The sequence below is a fragment of the Grampus griseus genome (genome assembly GCF_964374135.1).
Source record: "Grampus griseus genome assembly, chromosome: 14".
NCBI lineage: Eukaryota > Metazoa > Chordata > Mammalia > Artiodactyla > Delphinidae > Grampus > Grampus griseus.
Window position 1 is genome coordinate 55,360,833 of NC_139008.1, and position 21,363 is coordinate 55,382,195.

The following is a 21,363-nucleotide window of genomic DNA, read 5'->3' on the forward strand; positions in this document are numbered from 1 at the left end:
TTTATGTAGTGTAACAATGGCAGAGCTGAATAGCTGTGACAGAGGTCATATGACCCAGAAAGCCTAAAGTTTTTCCTATCTGGCCCCTTACAGAAAAAGTTTGTTGACTCCTGGTTTGCAACTAAGAAACCTGATCTAAACATCTGGGTATAAAATTATTTTTAAAAAGTTTTTGTGGGCTTCCCTGGTGGCGCAGTGGTTAAGAATCCGCCTGCCAATGCAGGGGACACGGGTTCGAGCCCTGGTCCGGGAAGATCCCACATGCCACGGAGCAACTAAGCCCGTGCACCACAACTACTGAGCCTGCGCTCTAGAGCCCGCAAGCCACAACTACTGAGCCCACGTGCTGCAACTACTGAAGCCCGTGTGCCTAGAGCCTGTGCTCCACAAGAGAAGCCACTGCAATGAAGCCCGTGCGCCGCAATGAAGAGTAGCCACCTCTCACCGCAACCAGAGAAAGCCTGCGTGCAGCAACAAAGACCCAATGCAGCCAGAATTTAAAAAAAAAAAAAAAATTTTTTTTGTGGGCATTGCTCTACATGTTTCAATGATGAGTGTTGTTTTGGGGAAATCTGAGGACAGCCAGATTTTTTTTTCTCCTTCAAAGTGGCATCTGTATAACTTCTCATTTAACCTCTCCTTAGAAGGTGCTGCCGCCAATCTGTATGCCATATTCACACTATTGCAACGGTGGGGTTTTACATTTTTCTCCAAGAGGTTTGCAAAGTACACTCTGAGAAACACCTCGTTGCTTCCTTTGGAAATCTTCAGCCATAGCATCATCTCTGCCTCCTCCCTCATGCAAGGCTGCTTGGGTCATCCTGACAGCTCTTGAGAGTCCTTCCTAGTGTTGGGGTTTGGGTCTCAAGTTGTTTCCTAGTTCACAGAAGATGAACTATATAAATATAAATATATATATATATATAAATATATATATATATATATTTTTTTTTTTTTTGCGGCACGCGGGCCTCTCACTGTTGTGGCCTCTCCCGTTGCAGAGCACAGGCTCTGGACGCGCAGGCTCAGCGGCCATGGCTCAGGGGCCCAGCCGCTCCGCGGCCATGTGGGATCTTCCCGGACCGGGGCACGAACCCGTGTCCCCTGCATCGACAGGCGGACTCTCAACCACTGCACCACCAGGGAAGCCCTGGACTATATATTTTTGTTCTTCAGTTTCCTCATTGCTTTTGAGCAACTTCCCAGAGAGAAACAGAGGAGAATGCCTCCTTGTAACTAGAAACTCCTTTCTCATTTATTCTCTTATTCTTTTTCTATATTCTTAAATCAAGTTGCTTAACCACTCTGATTAAGTTCTGTATCACTCTGTGTCCTTATTTATAAGTGGTATAATCACCCACTTCATGTGTGTTTACCTCACAGGGGTATGTGGTCAAAATCTGTTTTACATGCTAGGGCAGTAGTGGTGAATAAAGCAAAGTCCTTGTCCTTATGAAGCTGAACAACAGATGATGGCTTGGGCCAGAATAGTGGAACTGGAAGTAAAGAAAAGTAATCAGATTTCAGGCATTTTGAAGATAGTGCTGAGAGGATTTGTTGATGGATTGATTAGGGGATAAGAGAGAGAGTTAAGATAACTCCAACATTTTTGGCATAAGAAACCAGCAGCATAGAGTTTTTAAACACTATAAAATTTCAGAACACCATGGAAAAGGGAAGGTACAAATAGCCTGTCAGAGAAAGTAAAGGTCACATACCAAGAATCAAAATCAGAATGGCTTTGGATTTCCAAACAGAAAAACTGAAAACTAAAAGCAACAGAGTAATATCTAAAATTCTGAGTGAAAATGATTTCCAAACTAAAATTCTATGCCCAAACTATCAATCCATGACTAAGGATAGAATGTGCCTTATAAAATCTTCCTCAGGAAGCTACTAGAAAATGGATTCCACCAAAATAAAGGAGTAAAACAAGAAAGAGAAAGACATAGGAGCCAGGAAATGGGAGAGAAAATGAGACATCTCATGATGACAGATGTGTAGTTCAGAATGGAAAAGGCTGGAGAACTCCAAAAGAGATGTCTCCAAGAAGTTAAAATAGACTATTTGATTTGTCTGTGTATTCTGCGAGGAGATTCAGATTTACAGTGGAGCCTTGGGGTCAAAGCTAAGTGGTTGAGAAACAAATTATTAATTCTAAGGAAAACAAAATTTGTACAAGAAAGGAGATGAATATATTCAACAGTCATAATAAGATTAACGCCAAATACAGATTTAACTAAAAATTATGATATATAACTAAATTGGAGAGAAATGGGGAAGTCTGTATGTATGTATTTATGTATGTATGTAGAAGGATTTAAGAGAACCACGTTCTTATCTTCTAAGGTAAAAAGTCAATATAATTTTTGAAACTGAAAACTCAAGAATGAGCATTACTATAAATAGATAACAAGAATTTACTGTATAGCACAGGGAACTATATTCGTATCTTATAATATACTATAATGTAAAAGAATAGAAAAAAAGAATATAATAATAAAAAAGAATATATACATATATATGTATAACCGAATCACTTTGCTGTACACCTGAAATTAACACAACATTGTAAAACAGCTATACTTCAATTAAAAAAAAAAAGAATTAGCATTACTAGCGTGTCCTTTAGAAAAATGGAGGTAAATGCGAGAACAGTTGAGACTGAACAGAAAAATAGGGAATGTGGAAGAGTGGAACAGATGCTGCTAGGTTTTAATATTAGTCTTGCACAACAGACATCCCTGGCAGTCCAGTGGTCAGTGGTTAAGACTCCACGCTTCCACTGCAGGGGGCATGAGTTTGATCCCTGGTAGGGTAACTAAGATCCCGCAAGATGCACAGCATGGCCAAAAAAAACCAACTAAAAAAAAATATAAATAAATAAATAAAATATACTTTGAAAAAACTATTAGTCTCGCACAGCTATTTATTTAAAATTTTTTTCAGTAGCTAAGATGTTAAGCTTAGTATGTCAATATAAGGATGGAAACTAGACTTTTGGTAAGCTTGCAGTAGTATATACAGAAGTCTAATTGTAATATTATATACATGAGACTTATATAATGTTATAAACCAAAGTCAAAAAAAAATCAATATAAAAATTTCCAAACTATGGGCTTCCCTGGTGGCGCAGTGGTTGAGAGTCCACCTGTCGATGCAGAGGACACGAGTTTGTGCCCCGGTCCGGGAAGATCCCATATGCCGCGGAGCGGCTGGGCCCGTAAACCATGGCTGCTGAACCTGTGCGTCTGGAGCCTGTGCTCCGCAACGGGAGAGGCCACAACAGTGAGAGGCCCGCGTACTGCAGGAAAAAAAAAATTTCCAAATTTTTTGGGAATTGAAAGTTGGTTTCAATTTATTTCTAAAAGATATTCAATTTTGTGTGTAAGAATTATTTAAACATTTAAATGTAACTTTGTAAATGCTTACCCAGATGCACATGTGATATGCAAGACTATGAAATATTTATAAGAATGAAAGACAGGTCAAAAATAAAACTATAAATAATTTCTAATTACATCATTTAGATAAAATATAAACAATTTATTTTTAGCCTTTTGGAGAAGTAAAAAATTAACACATGACTTTATCACTTCTTAAATTAGTTCAACACTCTTTTCCTATTGCATTACTTTTGGGATGTTATTTTTCAGATAACTTTTTTTTTTTTTTTTTTTTGGGTGCATATTCTTCATAATAAACCCAGGAGGGCCTGGCTTGGTAGCTCTTTTACATAGTTTGAAGCTGGTAAACCTTTGGGCCTTTTTTCAAGAGGTAACCTTGGTCATTTAGTGATCCAATAAAACTTTCAAAATCAGCTACCTGGAAGAAAATATCAAAAGAGTTATTAGCTCATTAAGTAATATACAAAAATATGATTTTTAAAATGAATCTCTCAAACAGTAATATACAATTGTCAAGTTTCTTATGCAAATAAAATTATTTGTACTTCTTACAGAAAAAACTGCCTACATATAAATCTTGGATTCTATAATGCCTAGCTAGTCAAAAATAACTCCAGTGGGGCTTCCCTGGTGGCGCAGTGGTTAAGAATCTGCCTGCTAATGCAGGGGACACGGGTTTGAGCCCTGATCTGGGAGGATCCCACATGTTGCGGAGCAACTAGGCCCGTGAGCCACAACTACTGAGCCTGCGCGTCTGGAGCCTGTGCTCCGCAACAATAGAGGCTGCGATAGTGAGAGGCCCGCGCACCGCGATGAAGAGTGGCCCTGGCTTGCCACAACTAGAGAAAGCCCTCGCACAGAAACGAAGACCCAACACAGCAAAAATAAATTAATTAATTAATAAACTCCTACCCCCAACATCTTCTTTTTTTTTTTTTTGCGGTACGCGGGCCTCTCACTGTTGTGGCCTCTCCTGTTGCGGAGCACAGGCTCCAGACGCGCAGGCTCAGCGGCCATGGCTCACGGGCCCAGCCGCTCCGCGGCATGTGGGATCTTCCCGGACCGGGGCAGGAATCCGTGTCCCCTGCATCAGCAGGCGGACCCTCAACCACTGCGCCACCAGGGAAGCCCCCCAACATCTTCTTAAAAAAAAAAAAAAGGATTACAGGCTGTACATTTAAAAATAAATAACTCCAGTTTGCAGAGAATCTTTTATATTTGTTTTAGCTTAGCTTCAAAACAAAAATCAGACTAACTTTTGCAATTGAGTGAGCAATTTTCTGTATAAACTGTTTTATGTGTTTAAAGTGCTATTACACCTATTTTCACTAAAACTTTTAAGTAGGTAGAGCAGGTGGAATCATGTCTATTTAACAAATGAGAAAACTGAGGTTCAACGATTTATAAGGATGACTTGCCCACAAGGATTGTCAGGAAAACATGGAAACTGAGTCTTGCTATGATGTTTTCCCCTATCAAGATGTTGAAAACTCTTTAGTAGGTATGAATTTTAGATAAAAACTGTTTTTCTGAAGCTCTGAGCAGCTAATTTTATATCTTAAAGAAAACAAGCCTGTATTTTTAAGTACTCCAAAGACACCTATTCTGTTCTTTTAATCCAAATCTTTTAATATTTAAATATTCTACTATATTAATAAACGCCTCCTGAAATTATTATAAAAAGATTTACTAATTATTTGGTTTATCATACCTGAATGTTTAGCTCTTTGGCAATCTGCCGAAGTTGATGAAATTGAAATAAATTATTGTAAGTTCTTTCAGCAATGTTGTTGAGAGCGGAAATAAATCTTTTTGCTGTTGACCTGTTGCTCATTCCAGAACCATGCTGGGATCGTTCAAAATCTAGGTTCCCAAATTCATCAGAGTAAGTTCCTAACATGCTTATGGGAAGGAAGAAAAAACAAAGTTACCCAGTGTGGCACAGCTAAAGAAATTTTTGTCCCAGGCCTCCAGGTTATAAGAAGAAAAATATGGGGCTTCCCTGGTGGCGCAGTGATTGAGAGTTCGCCTGCCGATGCGAGGGACACGGGTTCCTGCCCCGTTCCGGGAAGATCCCACATGCCGCAGAGCGGCTGGGCCCGTGAGCCATGGCCGCTGAGCCTGCGCGTCCAGAGCCTGTGCCCCGCAACGGGAGAGGCCACAACAGTGAGAGGCCCGCGTACCGCAAAAACAAAAAAAAACAAACAAAAAAAAATTGTGGAAGTAGCCCTGAGGCTCACATAACAAAGATTTAAACATGTTTATTTATTGAGTGGCCACTGTGTAATTCACTATGTATTAACAGTTTGGGGATAAAAATATTTTGGACAGTTACCACTTTTAAGAAACTCCCTATATTTGCAAAGAGAAATGCATAAAAATACAAAGTTGATAGGCTACAATATAAATACCTGGAACATTCTTTTTTTTTTTTGCGGTACGCGGGCCTTTCACTGCTGTGGCTTTTCCAGCTGCGGAGCACTCCGGACGCGCAGGCTCAGCGGCCATGGCTCACAGGCCCAGCCGCTCTGCGGCATGTGAGATACTCCCGGACTGGGGCACGAACCCATGTCCCCTGCATCGGCAGGAGGACTCTCGACCACTGCGCCACCAGAGAAGTCCTGGAACATGCTTTTTGATTCATGAAAAAAGAAATTCTAAATATACTAAATTTAGGCTTCACTTGGTAAAGATGTGTTCCAGCTCCTAGTGGAGCACCTGGCAAATAAAAGGTGTTGAAAAATACTCTGGATAATGAACTAGAAAGGTTCTGCTGAGTTGCAGTAATGATAGATATTAAAGGATATGCCTATTACTCCAGCTCTCTGCTGCTTTCCTCCTATTTTCACAGTATCATTAAGGAAAGAAATATGTACTTGACAGTAAATTTTAGTCAGAAGTCTGATAGTACTGGTTAGACATACAATTAGCCAGCCCTGTTGCTGATTCCCTGCCTGAATTCTCTGCCTATAAATGAGACATATGTAGTCTCACAGCCAGGCTCATAGGCAAAGATGTTATTTAATCAGGAATTAATTAATCAAATATACATTGGTCACTTCCGAGGCAGTAGGCTTATCGTGGTGAACAAAATAGGTGCAATCCCTGCCTTTAAGGAGCTCACAGGAATGAGTTTAAAGGGTTACTAAAAACACAGCTTCATTTTGTTCCCTGAATAGACAGGAGCTCACATGAAAGAGAATGAACTGTACAAATAGGAATATGAGTCATCCAAGATTGTAATAATTGATAAAACAATTTGATGAATGTGTGTTTCCCCTAGATATATAGTATAATCTTATTTATGATTAACTACTTTACCATATAATTTACCATATACTTATTTCTCATAAAACAGTTATCACAAATGCTTTAGGCTACTATGTTAATTATAATAGCTAATATTTACCTTAATTATATTTATTTACCATGTGCTATCCTACTTAGTCCTTCCAGCAACCCTAAGACTTAGGGACTATTCTTATTCCCATTTTATAGATGAAGAAACAAAGCCTTGGAGGGTTAAGTGACTTGCCAAAGTTACACAGCTAATGAGTGGCATATCTGTGATTTGAAGAAAAGTATGTAAAATATGAGTTACTTTCCTTAAATAGAAAAAACTCTCACAATGATCTCTTAACCTTTGAAGGTGGCTCTGTTCTCTTCTGCTTCCTAGTTTATTTCCAATTCTAAGAGAAAGCTTATGTGAACTGTTGCCCATAAATATGTGGTTTTTATAGCTATGTGCTCTGATAATTGTGATGTATTGTCACAGTTTAGATTTTTATTATTTAGGCTTCTGCTTCCCAGTTAAAATGTAATTTTACAGGTTCCAAACCACGTTAAGGGCAAACATTCAAAAGTTGAGGAGACAGAAACTCTGAAATGGGGACTTCCCTGGTGGTCTAGGGGTTAAGACTCTATGCTTCCACTGCAGGTGGCACATGTTCCATCCCTGGTCAGGGAACTAAGATCCCACATGCCACACAGTGCAGCCAAAAAACAAAACAAAAACAAAAGAAACTCTCAAATGGAAGATTTAATGAATGAAAAATGATTACTAAGATCAACCTTACCATTAATGCAGTACATTTACTGAGGGCCTACTGTGTGCTAGGCATCAGTCTGGGCCCTGGGAGTACATGGTAAATGCGACAGATAAGGTCCCTTCTCTCAGAGTTTAGACTGAGAACAGAAAGCATGTTAAGTATCACAAAGCAGGTAATTCACGATCTAGTCTCAACGTGTTTAACTGGGTCTTGATCTCTACCATGGAAATAATGCCAGGTAACTCCAATCATTTGGAATCAAACTAGCCTCTTTTTTCCCTGAAAATTTTTATAAAAGTTAATAAACACTCAAGCAATTCAGGGAAACAAACTGGAAATCTCATGTGGGTGCTATTTACACTTAATAATGAGAACTCTTTTTTCAGGAGCCCTGAAGAAAACTGACAGCCTGATGCTAATTCAGTTTTACCAGCAAGGCAACTTTGAGAAGTAGAAACAAATACAAGTTCCACAAGGAAAAGCCCATGTAAATACTGTCTGACATGAGTATTCAGACATGCATAACTATTCATAAATGAGCACTGTAGTATTTTTATTGAAAAGGCAATTAGAACATAATATACCTTGCTTAAGTATAATGCTCAGATATGAGAACTAATCCATGTTGTCCACAGACCTGTGGATTTACTGTAGAGAAACACCAGATTGGCTGCTTGAGGCAAAGTTTGGGGTCTGAGGCCTTGGGAGAGTGACAAAGGGTAAAGCCTCAAAAACCAAATGCTACAGGTGAAGGAGAGTGGCTGGGGTAGTCTGACCCTTGATTTGCTTGACTGCCAACAGTCTATGAAGTAGAAGCACATGACACTCTTCAGTAGAGCCAGGCACCAGAAAACCCAAAGAAAGGGCGAGAGAGCATTAAAAAGAAAAGAAAACCAGGAGCGGCAATCTTGGCTCCACTTCCAAAGGTGAAGCACTTAAGGGTACAATGCACAGAAAGAGAAAGATACACACACTCAAGATTGTGAGCAAAGAGGCAGCTTCTTGTCATTAAATGAGAAGTCCCTGTTGTTGGTGCTTGTTTTCAATTAGGAAAAAATTTTAGAATCCAAGATTTCTAGAATTTTGGTTGGGTTCAGTGACTTACTTTCCTAGTGAAAAAAAGGATCTCTATTAGGACTCTCAGTTTCTTATTGGTCTCGTCTCCCAGGAAGTTAGACCTACGAGAAGTCAGGCAGGCAGCTGGTTTTTGTGGCCATTCCTTTACTTCATGTGCTGGTACACTGAGCCCTGGCAGCATGTTGTATGAGAAAGTCTAGTAATTCCTATCTGTTTGCTTATAAATGATCAACTGGAGGGTCTCCAGCACAATGAAGCCAGCCTGGTAAAATTTTCACCTACAAGACCCCTCGAACCCTAGTAGTGAGTCACGTAAAAGAGAAAATTGATGGTTCAAGTGCTGTGTGATGCTAAACCAGTAAGATATTAAGATATAGAGGGTAATATGTTAGGAATTGGTCGAAAGCATTGATAGTCATTAATTGTTAATAATTTTATTCATTATGAGGCAGTTAGTTACTCTGGGGCCAGCAATAAAAAATTATAAGCTGTCAATTCTTTTTTTTTTTTTTTTAGCCACACCACGCAACGTGTGGGATCTTAGTTCCCTGACCAGGGATGGAACCTGCGCCCTTTGCACTAGCAGCTGTCTTAACCACTGGACTACCAGGGAAGTCTCCAGAGAGGAGATCTTTAAAGTTGTCATCACAAGAAAATAAATTGTAACTGTGCAGTGATGAATGTTACCTAGACTTACTGTGGTGATCATTTTGATATACGTATATCACATATATATATAATATCATTATGTTGTACACCTGAAACTAATAATGGTATATGTCAATTATATCTCAATTGAAAAAAAAAGGTACAGAACAGAGTAAGTTATATGCTATTTACAAGAAAGTAATGGGTGTCCTGGTAAAGAGGAAGGGTGGATGGTAAACAGGATGGAGGCAAGCCTTCTCAAAGTATGTTTTTGAATTGATTTTAGAACTATGTGAATGTATTACCCATTCAAAAAAACCTTTTTTTTTAATGTAAAGATTATTTACACAGGAATATTTTAAACCAGTAAAGTACAATTTGTTCCAAGGAAAATAAGTGATCAAATGGGCTAAATAAAAATAATATTGCTTGTCCCAGTTAAATATATAATTTGAGATGGAAAGATGACTGGTATTTCACTTAAAACAGCATTTAAAATGTAATCTTACCTATATTTCATAATTTCAACTATGTCCTCAGCATCTTCTTTGGTTGCTTCCTCTCTCAATTCCAACCTTGCTCGTGCCTTTTAAAGAAAACAACCATCTTCAGATAACAAAAGATAAATATATTTAACACTGATTGAGCAGGTATAATATGTCTAAGTTTATTTCATTTATTCATTTTACACAAAACTTTTTTGGGAAGAGGGGCTGTAGTATGAAAAGTCACAATTTTAAAAAATTATCTGAAAACTTGAGTATGAAAATTATCACTCATTTTAAAATCTATTGTTATCTACTAAAATAGATTTTAGTAGATAAAAATTTTTTGAACATCTTTCTGAATGCTCATTCTAGAAGATTTGATTATGAAATAGACTTGCCTTGTACTTTCAGGAAATCATGCCTAACTAATTTGTTAAAACAACAAAGATGAGTTACTCAGATTCTAGGAGCAAAAAAGCTCAAACTCTGATCCAGTTAATTTTAACTGCCAGAGTTCTCTTAGCATTCCATAATTGTGAATAGATGTTACTGCCGTTAGAAAAACAGGCACTTACAGACCTGTTGTATATAAAATCAAATACTCCTAAGATATTTGACACATTCCATGTTCCTATATGCTCACTTTTGAATTCCCAAATCCTTAGTTAACCTAAGCAATCTTCAAACTTCAAGTCTCCTAAGTGTCATTAAAGGAAAAAAAACCCATTGCATAAGTAACTGGTCCTGCTTCGAAAAAAGTGGTTAAACTTTGATTGTTAAGTATATGACAACCCTTTTAAAAAAAATGTATCTACCCATTTCTAATGTCTCTCAGTAGGAAGAAAAGCAAATCATTACACAGAAAATTGAGAGAAATCTTATTACCCTCTACTTCCTTTTTAAGCCAAAAGAATGTGAACTTAAAATCAACGAACCTCTGTTAGACGAATCAAAGATTCCAGCTGCCTAGTAGTGATTGGTGAGCTATTTAACCGCTGGCTCTGTTTCCGGAGCTCAAGGTAAAAATCCTGAAGAATTTGAGTAGCTTCTGTGGATAGCCTTGGAGAGACATACTGCCGAGCATAACCAATGTACTTTCTCAATAGCTGGTGGGGAATTGGATCTATTGTTTCTCCAGGAACCACCTAAAGCATGATAAAAAGGCCCAAGATTACAAGGATAAGTAGCAAATAAAATCTTTCTGCTAAAATAACTTGTTTAGATAAATAGACCAAATAAGCCAAACACTGTAGTTCTAGCTCTCAGTCTAGTTGACTCAGATTATTTCAACTGAACTTTATATAAACTCTAGTATTATAATATAAAAGGTATTTGCTATGAAAGTTTACATACTACTGCTCTACAACAAGCAACACACTGAACTCTGACATTCAAACAAAACTGAACTGAATGATTAAGAAGAAGCATACCTTTAGTCTTTCTGATAGTGGTTTATCAGAAACCACTTCAAGTATAGAAGTATTTGAATCTTGACTATTCATACGAGCTACTGTGGCACTGCTAACAGCTCTCTGCTTTCCAGCCCTTATTGCAATCACATGTTCAGAGAGTAAATGATCATGATCCTCATTTGGGGTGTCTAACAGGATAAAGACTAAATCAAATCTGGATAGTAGGGCACTCCCCATTCTAAAGGTGTGAAAGAAAGAAGAAACAGTGATCGGAATTAAAACAAACAGAAAACCTAGAAAACTGTTTACTCACTTGCTTACTAATCAAGTTCCAGGTAGAACTTAAAAAAAAGAAAATGAAGCTTTAGGTTAAAGAAACAAGCAATAGCTTCTGGATTCAATATACCCACCAACTCCAGAGACACACCAGGTCACATGTGCACAGCCTTATATGTACCTATATCGGTATGTTGAGGACGCAGTCTTTTCTCACACCAGCAAAACCACTAAATTCTTCTCTATGTTCTATATCACTCCCTATGATTTAGGATCATTGAACTTGTAAGCTAGAATGCTACATGATACATGGAAGGTTATCTGGATGAGTAGTTCTTAATCTTTTATATTTCCTGTCTCACCAAAACATTGAGTCTCTCAAAGTACCTAAGCCCATTTAGAAGCAAAAATACCACTTTTTCTTAAAGGGGCATTTATATGTCTATTAATCATTATAGTAAAAGTGCTGTGTTTTACTTAGTCATTTCTAAATTTACCAACCAGATAACTCCTTTATTTGAGACCAACAAACTGAAATCCAGAGAGGTTAAAGAATTGGACCAACATCCTAGTGGTACCACTAAAAACCAGAATCCAAGTTCCCTGGATCCTTGTTCAATAACATCTTTCTGATCTTTCCAATTACAGGACTTGGTCATTTTATTAAGAAACACTAACAGACGGCTTTTTTGGTGGTAGTACAGAAATACCCAGGATCTAAAAGTACAATTGTGTTTTTTACTATGTACCATTCCTACAATAAAAGTATTTATTATTAAATATTAGAAAATTAGCTTTTTGTTTCCCACTAGAATTTAAAGTTCCAATTTTTTACATGAGGCATCTTTTTGTCTTTTTCTCACTTATGCATCACTTGAGGCTATTTTCCCCTCCCCATACATTTTGTCCAACCTGTACAGAACAAATTAGAAGAGAAAGCATACACACACCCAGATATAAACATTGGTTTTGGAAAAAAGTGGGATCCACATATACAGATAAGTGTGTAATGTGCTCCTGTCACTTAACCATAAAGCACAGACATGTTCCCCTATCACAGTACATACAAAGCTACCTTCATTCTCCTAATTGCTACTTTCCACAGGACAGTCTTATTATCTAGTTCAAGCACTTCCCTACCGATGGGGGCACTTCACGTTATTTCCAATCTTTGGCGTGATAAATAATGCCGTAAGACCCACCCTGCCAACATATCTTTGTGCACTCTTGTGCCTATTTCTGTGAGTATAATTCCCAAAAGAATTGGCTGGAACAAACAGAATATATTTAAAATAGTGATAAACATGTCAAGCTGTCCTTCAAAATGCTAAACTATGTATGTGAGAACCCATTTCGCCACCCCATTGCCAATAATGATTAATATTTAAAATATCTGCCAATCTGGTAGATGTCAATAGCACTTCATTGTTTTATTCTTTTATTTTATTTTGGGCTTGCCATGTGGCATGCAGGATCTTAGTTCCCTGATAAGGGATCGAACCCGTGCCCTCTGCATTGGGAGCGTGGAGTCTTAACCATTGGACTGCCAGGGAGGTCCCAGCACTTCACTGTTTTAACGTGCAGTGTTCTAATACATTTTTGTCCATTTATTGGAAACTTGCAACTTCTGTGAACTTTCCATTTATGTCCTCAGTTATCTTCTTCATATCTATAGGCATTCAATATACTAAAGTATAAATATTTGAAGAGGCTTACTTTAAATTCTCAGAAACTGTTTTAGCTTTATTGTAGTGTCCTCCTACTGGATTGGCAGCAGCAATAATGGAAGTTCTTGCAGGAAGGCTGCAAACTACGCCAGCCTTAGCGAGACTAATACATTGCTGTTCCATGGCTTCTAACAAGGCTTGATGTTGATTCCCCATCTTATCAAATTCGTCTATTCCACAGATACCTACAACCACAGTAAAATAATTCAGACAAAAAATATTCCTTTCGTCAAGTTTCAAACCTGACAAGATAGAAATTATTCCACAATAAAGCATATTTCCATTAGTTTCCAACAGTTAAGATTATAAAATGTCATACAGTACAAACTTTGTGCTTGTTTTACAGCAAATAAAATATTTATCTTATTTAACTGTTATATAATATTTAGTCATTTAGCATTTTCCTTGGGCAAGGCACTATGTGGTGAGGGTTACAAAAATGAAGATATGAGAGTGACCCTCAAAAAGCTCAAAGGCTTAAATTTGAACAGATAATATATATATACACATTTAAGATAGTATATTTTAACAACTATAATATATATGCATAATCATATGAATTTTCTGGGGGTGGGGTGGAGTTAAAAGAGGAAGGAGAATCTGGAAAGGTTTCAAGAAAAAGGTGCTATTTGAGCTGGGTCCTTTGGGAACAGTGGACAGCATGATTTGGGAAGGAACACAAAGTCTCTAAAGTCAGAATCTGTCTAGAGTGCAGTTCTCAGCAATGCCAGGTGTTGACTGTACAACTGTAGAGTTAACTGTACACTTAACCTCTTTAAACACCATATGAAGACCCACCACTGAACAGGGAGGAGCAGCGGTAAGGAGTATCAGTTTTTAGATTCCACCTATAAGTGATCATACGATAAGTCTCCTTCTCTGTCTGACTTATGTCACTTAGTATGATCGTACCTAGGTCCATCCTAGATAAAACTTTTTTTTTTTTTTTGCGGTACGCGGGCCTCTCACTGTTGTGGTCCCTCCCGTTGCGGAGCACAGGCTCCGGAAGCACAGGCTCAGCGGCCATGGCTCACGGGCCCAGCCACTCCGCGGCATGTGGAATCCTCCCGGACCGGGGCACGAACCCGTGTCCCCCGCATCAGCAGGCGGACTCTCAACCACTGCGCCACCAGGGAAGCCCGATAAAACATTTTATGTGCCAGGTATATTACGTCTAAACCACAGGTTTCTGGAAGCCCTCTAACATTACCTTGTAATATTTTTCCTCCACTTCTCCCCATACCATGAGCAATTTGGTGGTCATGTCCTGAGGGCTTTGCTATGGTTAAATGTCTCTATATCTACTTTATGATCAGTAGGTCCAGGACTCTCTGGAATTGATGGTATTATTGGAAATTCTCAAGATTACTAGTACAGTTCCTCAGAGGTGTGGACAGGGTAGGAACAAAGTCAGGCTACCTCTTTGCCACTTTTCAAAGTTTAACGCAGGAGCTGGCAAACTTTTCCTATAAATGGGCAGATGAAATTTTTTATGTTTTGTGGGCCACATATAGTCTGTCACGTATTCTTGGGTTTTTGTTTGTCCTTTACAATCCTTTAAAATAGCTTGTGGACTACACTAAAATAGGCTGAAGGGTGGGTTGACTTGTGCACTAAACTTTGCCAACCCCTGGTTTTAAAGCATATAGTTTAAGTTGTGAAAATTTTACTCTTTTTCTTGTTTGGCTACAATTGGTATATCTTGTTGCTTTTTTTTCAAACAACTTTTTGGTCATTTCATTAGATATTGAAGAAGGGAAATATTACAAAACAGCTCTATTTCTCGTTTTTTTTCCCCTGAAAGTCTTCAGTAAAGATTTTAGTAGGATCCTATTTTTTAGTAGGATTCTATTTGTTTCTAGAATCTGGTCTCGGCTAATATTCTTTTGTATTTTAACAGTGATATTTTTACCATCATAGTGCTTGGCTCATCTACATAGATTTGAAAGAGAAGGCCATCGGCTTTTTTTTTTTTTTAACTTTATTTTATTATTTTTGGCTGTGTTGGGTCTTCATTGCTGCACGCGGGCTTTTCTCTGGTTGCAGCAAGCGGGGGCTACTCTTCGTTGCAGTTCACAGGCTTCTCATTGCAGTGGCTTCTCTTGTTGCAGAGCACGGGCTCTAGGAGCGCAGGCTTCAGTAGTTGTGGCTCGCAGGCTCTAGAGCGCAGGCTCAGTAGTTGTGGTGCATGGGCTTAGTTGCTCCGCGGCATGTGGGATCTTCCTGGACCAGGGCTCGAAGCCGTGTTCCCTGCATTGGCCGGCGGATTCTTAACCACTGTGCCACCAGGGAAGCCCCGGCCATGGACTTTTAACGCTGTGCATCTTAAATCACATTAGCTATCTGCACAGCTAAACCCTGTATCACCTTCAACGTCTATTTAATGGAAAGTCTGACAGCTTAATAATGAGTAACCTCTTCCTATTTATTATTTTCTTCACCTGGTAACCTAGCAAAAATACTGTCACTTCTAATGAGCTATATAATAACCAGATATATGTTTGTTGAATTTATGCATTCATCAAATATTTACTGAATGCTTTTTACATATCAATACTATGTTCTAGGCATGCGGGATATAGCACTGCGAAGACAATATTCTCTGTCCTTGTGAAGGTTACATTCTATTCAGTGTTGGGAGGAAGACAATTAAAAAAGTAGACCATATGGTATATTAGAAGGTAAGAAATGCTCTGGAAAGAAAGGTAGAGTAGGGTAGGAGAACAGGGTCTGCTGGTGGTGGTGGTGGGGGTGGTTACAGTGTAAAATGTGGTATTAAAGGAAGGCCTCGCTGGGGTCAGGACTTTTGAACAAAAATTTGAAGGAGGAAAGGAAATAAGCCTTGCAGACTATCTGGGGTAAGAAGGTTCCAAAGTACAAAGGCTGCGATGCAGGAATGTGATGTGCCTGGAGTGCTGATGGTATTCAAGGTATAGCAAGGAGGCCAGTGTAGCTGGGGAAGAGGAAATAAGAGGAAAGTAGCAGGTAATGAGGCAAAAGAGGTGATTAAAGGGTGCCTGGGCCACTATCAAACTTGGGCTTTCACTGTGTGAGATGGGAAGGCACTGGAGGGTTTTGAATAGAAGAATAATGTGATCTAAGTTTTAATGGGATTGCTCTGCCTTATTAAAAACAATAGGAAGGGCAAAGGTGGTCACAGGTATGCCAACTAGGAGATCACAGTAATAATCCACGTGAGAGATGATGGCGTCTTGGATTGGGGTAGCAGCAGTGGAGAGGTGGTTGGATACTGGTTATATCTGGAAGGTAGAGCCAACAAGATTTGCTGACAGACTGGATGTGAGGTATGAGAAAAAGTCAAGAATGTCTTCACGTTTTCTGATATGAGCAAATAAAAGGATGGAAGTGTCATTTACTAAGATGGGAAACACTGTAAGAAGAATAGGTTGAAGGGGAAGATCAAGATTTTGGTTTTGGACACGCTAAGTTTGAGAAAGCTGTAGAGATACTGCATAGGCAAGGGGAAATATGTGCCTGGAGTTCAAGGGGGAGGAAACATAAATTTGGAAAATTTCAGGATATAAGTAGGTAAAGAGCTATGAAGCTAGATAAGATCATCAAGAAGGTAAGTACAGACTGAGAAGAAAATAGTACAAAAACTAAGTTATCCTGAGGAGCCAACCAGTTAAAACGTTGGGGAGACGAAGAACAAGTAAAGACTGAGACTGAACAGTGAATAAAAGTAAGAGGAAAACCAGAAGAGTGCAGTGTCCTTGAAACCAAGGAGATACAGTATTCACTGAGGCAGCAGTGATCAGCTGTGTCAAACATGGCTGACAGGTACTAGATTTAGAAATGTGATGTCACTGGCAAACTGGAAGGAATGAATGACCTCAGCTGGACTGGAACCTGGGCACTGCCTGATACATGCACAGGAATATGTTTTCCCAATCGGGTTAAAGCATCACAAAGAGAAATTTAGGTAGCAAAGCCCAACTGGCGATCTCTTCCTGCTGAGCCTTCCAACTAGATTTGTTATAAACTATCCATCATATCCTAAAAAAACAAACAAACAAAATGATGAGATGTGCATTTCTAGTTTTTCTGGCACTCATTCTCAACTCACTGGTTGGGACGGTGTTGTCCAAATGACTCTTAGAACAGACTGTAAAGAAATTAACTGAAAAGGAAAGGGCTTAAAAAAAAAAAGCCCCAAAATTATTATTTGCTTTGGCCTCTTACCTTGATCACCAAGTACCAGGGCACCAGCTTCCAAAGCAAAATCTCCAGAGGAACTATCTTTTGAAAGAGTTACAGTCAAACCAGAGGTGGTTGTGGTATTACCACAAACATACACGCCACGTGGAGCAACATTGCACACTGCCTAATGAAACAAAGAGTTTAAGAGAATCAACCAAAGTAAAAGGGAAATAATAGCTATAGTAGTTGCTCACAAATATTAGCTATATGCCAGGTATTCTTCTAAGAGCTTTACTGTACAATCTTCACCACCACAGTAAGACGAAGGTAACACTCCTATTACTGATGTAGAAACTAAGGTCTGAAAAGAGTAACTTACACAGCTATGAAGGTGTGACGTTAGGATTCAATCAAACCCAGGCAGCCTGATTCTGAAGTCTGTGGTCATGTGAATACTCTACACAATTCCATTTTATGCTTCATTTTCAAGTTGAAATAGCAAAAATGTAAGTACTAAGTTTAGTTTCAGAGACTCCAATGCTTCTTTAAACATCAGGTAATAAAATGGCTCAACAGTGCTCACCTTTTGAGTAAATAAGATACGGCACGACAGAAAAGTAGTTAAATGACACAACAGCTAAAAGTATGGATCTCTGGAGTCAGACAGACCTGTTTAAATCCTGGCTCTACCATGCATCTACTGGTGGTGCTGCTCTTGAACCTCTCGGAGCCTCAGCTTCCTTATATTTTATCACATACTGCCTTGAGGAATAAATGAGATCGTATATGCAAGGCACTTAACCTGGTACCTGGCATACAATACATGCCCTGTGCAAGGCTGCTGTACACAGCTGTGCACCCCACAACCTTAGGAGACAGCACTTACACTGCTATCTATGTCAATAGTGCGCTCTGGACTTGCGTAGCATACAACCCAAGTGATGCTTCGGTGCCTAGCTAAATAAATGGTAGCTATCATTATTTTTGTTACTTGTAATTCCTTAGTTGTTAGTTTGACAGTATGATGGCTTGCTAAATGGTCAAAGGAAAACATAATTTAAAAATATAAACAACTCATAACTGTTAGTGTTAGCCTAATTTTTAAAAACCTTGGCTTAGTGGGGCTAGCAGACTTAAATGCAATTCAGATCCCCACATGCACTTTTACATGCATATTCTACCTAAGTATATACTGTTTTCATTTTTACTATCAACTCTGTTTCAGCTATAACTGGGTACTCTATGCCTCAGTTGTCAGGCTTATAGCATGTGTTCAGAAGAGAATTAAAAAAAAAAAGTTGACCCAATTGGCCAAAATGAACAAAACTGGGAAACACAGGATTAAATAAATATCAGATTAGGAATTAAAATGATAAGTGATTTAACGCTCAGCCATAGGGAATAAATAATGACTCTGACATGAAGGACAGTAGGTTTATAATACAATGAGATCAAGAGTTTTCAATCCTGGCTGCACTTCAGAATCACCTGTGTTTATAAACGTGCAGATGCTAGGATCCTAACCCAGAGATTCTTAATTCTTAATACCGGGGACGGCCACGGTATTTTCGAAAATCTCCAAAGGTGATAGTGATATGCATTGCTGGCTTACCAGGTATCACTCCAAGGAAACCAGAAGCACTCCAACCAGCTGCATTTTCTAGGGCCAGCATAAGCCCTGGAGGGGAGAACTACTAGGCTCTGATTGGCACAGCCAAAATCATCTTGGGGACCAACAACAGACTGGTCATAGAAGTTTCCTTGTTTTAGACTCAGAAAGAAGCAGTGGAGATGGATAGGACAGACCTCTTACCTTTATCAGACTATTCTTAAAGCCCAATACAGTGTTTATGTAGCTGTATGAAGAGATAACAGGTTTACCCTGCTTTACTTTCTTGAACTATTCTTTTCATAGGTGAGGTCACAACAACAAAGACTAGCAAAGCAACGCTGGATACAAAAAAGGGGGTTAGGGAAATGGTTAATATTTCACAATAGTTGACATCTTAACAGAGCAGCATGCTTGTGCAGCCTGAGTGACAGGAGACTGGCTCAATTTGAAAGGATGGCCAGATACAAGTTATATGTTATTCACACAAACCCCAACTCACTCACACTACCTGACAAATAATACCCTCTGGAACACAAACACTGTATGTTTTAAGAAAATTCACTTGTGAATTAGTCATGCATTTTATAAGCAAAAGGTCAAATACTAAATGTCTGATTTCCTACCTGTAGCATCTGACTCTTTCCCAAGCCTGGGTCTCCAACAACAAGGACATGTGGGTCTCCTCGAATTGGAATTCTGTTTTTGTCATCTACATATTTCTGGCTTCCTCCAAAGAGTGCTAACGCCAAACCTGCTTTAACAAGCTCAGATGTGAAGGAAGAGAGAGAAGAAACAAGTGAGAAAAACATAAAGATGACTAGCAAAAGGGGTGCTCCTCCGATGTTTACAACATTTGTGTGTGGATTCTTTTTTTTTAAAGCATGATTGAACTCTGTTTTTTTTTCCTTTCCTAAGAAAAGTAAGTCTAAAAATATAAACTTCTTTAATGTAAATGATTAAAAAGCTTAGGGCTTCCCTGGTGGCGCAGTGGTTGTGAGTCCGCCTGCCGATGCAGGGGACATGGGTTTGTGCCCTGGTCCAGGAAGATCCCACATGCCGTGGAGCGGCTGGGCCCGTGAGCCATGGCCGCTGAGCCTGCGCGTCCGGAGCCTGTGCTCCGCAACGGGAGAGGCCACAACGGTGAGAGGCCCGCATACCGCAAAACAAAAACAAAAACAATAAAAAGCTTAAATTAGAAAGCATATAAAATCAGGTTATCTTAAAAGTCACTGAGTGAAGACCTACCTTGCCAGGCATTGAATCCATTCCACAAAACTGAGAAATCTTTGTTAATTTCTGCTTTAACATTTACAGTGTCCAGAGTCACTTTAAAAAAAGGTCATTCCTATTGACTCTAACTGGTAAGCAGCTCTGTCTTACAAGGGACTGTAGTTTATCTTTCATATAATGATTCATATTAAAATATGAGAGACCTCCTTGGTGGCACAGTGGTTAAGAATCCACCTGCCAATGCAGGGGACACAGGTTTGAGCCCTGGTCCGGGAAGATCCCACATGCTACGGAGCAACTAAGCGTGTGTGCCACAACTAATAAGCCTGCATTCCAGAGCCCGCAAGCAACAACTACAGAGCCCACACGCCACAACTACTGAAGTCTGCGCACCTAGAGCCCACACTCTGCAACAGGAGAAGCCACCGCAATGAGAAGCCCGCGCACGGCAACAAAGAGTAGCCTCTGCTTGCCGCAACCGGAGAAAAGCCCATGCACATCAATGAAGACCCAACAGAGACAAAGAAAATTAATTAATTAAAAAAAAATACTTAGAGCTAATCAATGAATTTGGTAAAGTGGCAGGATACAAAATTAATGCACAGAAATCTCTGGCATTCCTATATACTAATGATGAAAAATCTGAAAGTGAAATCAAGAAAACATTCCCCTTTACCATTGCAACAAAAAGAATAAAATATCTAGGAATAAACCTACCTAAGGAGACAAAAGACCTGTATGCAGAAAATTATAAGACACTGATGAAAGAAATTAAAGATGATACAAATAGATGGAGAGATATACCATGTTCTTGGATTGGAAGAATCAACATTGTGAAAATGACTCTACTACCCAAAGCAATCTATAGATTCAATGCAATCCCTATCAAACTACCACTGGCATTTTTCACAGAACTAGAACAAAAAATTTTGCAATTTGTATGGAAACACAAAAGACCCCGAATAGCCAAAGCAATCTTGAGAACGAAAAAAGGAACTGGAGGGATCAGGCTCCCTGACTTCAGACTATTCTACAAAGCTACAGTTATCAAGACGGTATGGTACTGGCACAAAAACAGAAAGATAGATCAATGGAACAGGATAGAAAGCCCAGAGATAAACCCACGCATATATGGACACCTTATCTTTGATAAAGGTGGCAGGAATGTACAGTGGAGAAAGGACAGCCTCTTCAATAAGTGGTGCTGGGAAAACTGGACAGGTACATGTAAAAGTATGAGATTAGATCACTCCCTAACACCATACACAAAAATAAG

The 21,363-nt window shown here is 39.1% G+C and overlaps 1 protein-coding gene across 3 annotated transcripts in view; it reads right to left on the reverse strand.

The window, feature by feature from the left end:
• Positions 1 to 3,560: 3,560 nt before the first annotated feature.
• Positions 3,561 to 21,363, reverse strand: part of MCM8 (minichromosome maintenance 8 homologous recombination repair factor) — a 41,162-nt gene continuing 23,359 nt past the window's right edge. For 2 of the 3 annotated variants that reach the window (XM_082669767.1, XM_082669766.1), the window contains 8 exons: positions 19,481 to 19,621; positions 17,288 to 17,429; positions 13,074 to 13,269; positions 11,100 to 11,319; positions 10,605 to 10,814; positions 9,691 to 9,767; positions 5,119 to 5,308; positions 3,561 to 3,825 (listed from right to left, as the gene is read on the reverse strand). In XM_082669767.1, the coding sequence (XP_082525893.1) occupies positions 3,733 to 3,825; positions 5,119 to 5,308; positions 9,691 to 9,767; positions 10,605 to 10,814; positions 11,100 to 11,319; positions 13,074 to 13,269; positions 17,288 to 17,429; positions 19,481 to 19,621 (1,269 nt within the window). In that variant the 3' untranslated portion in view covers positions 3,561 to 3,732. The remainder of the gene's footprint in view (positions 3,826 to 5,118; positions 5,309 to 9,690; positions 9,768 to 10,604; positions 10,815 to 11,099; positions 11,320 to 13,073; positions 13,270 to 17,287; positions 17,430 to 19,480; positions 19,622 to 21,363) is intronic. The other variant, XM_082669768.1, reaches the window with a different exon arrangement.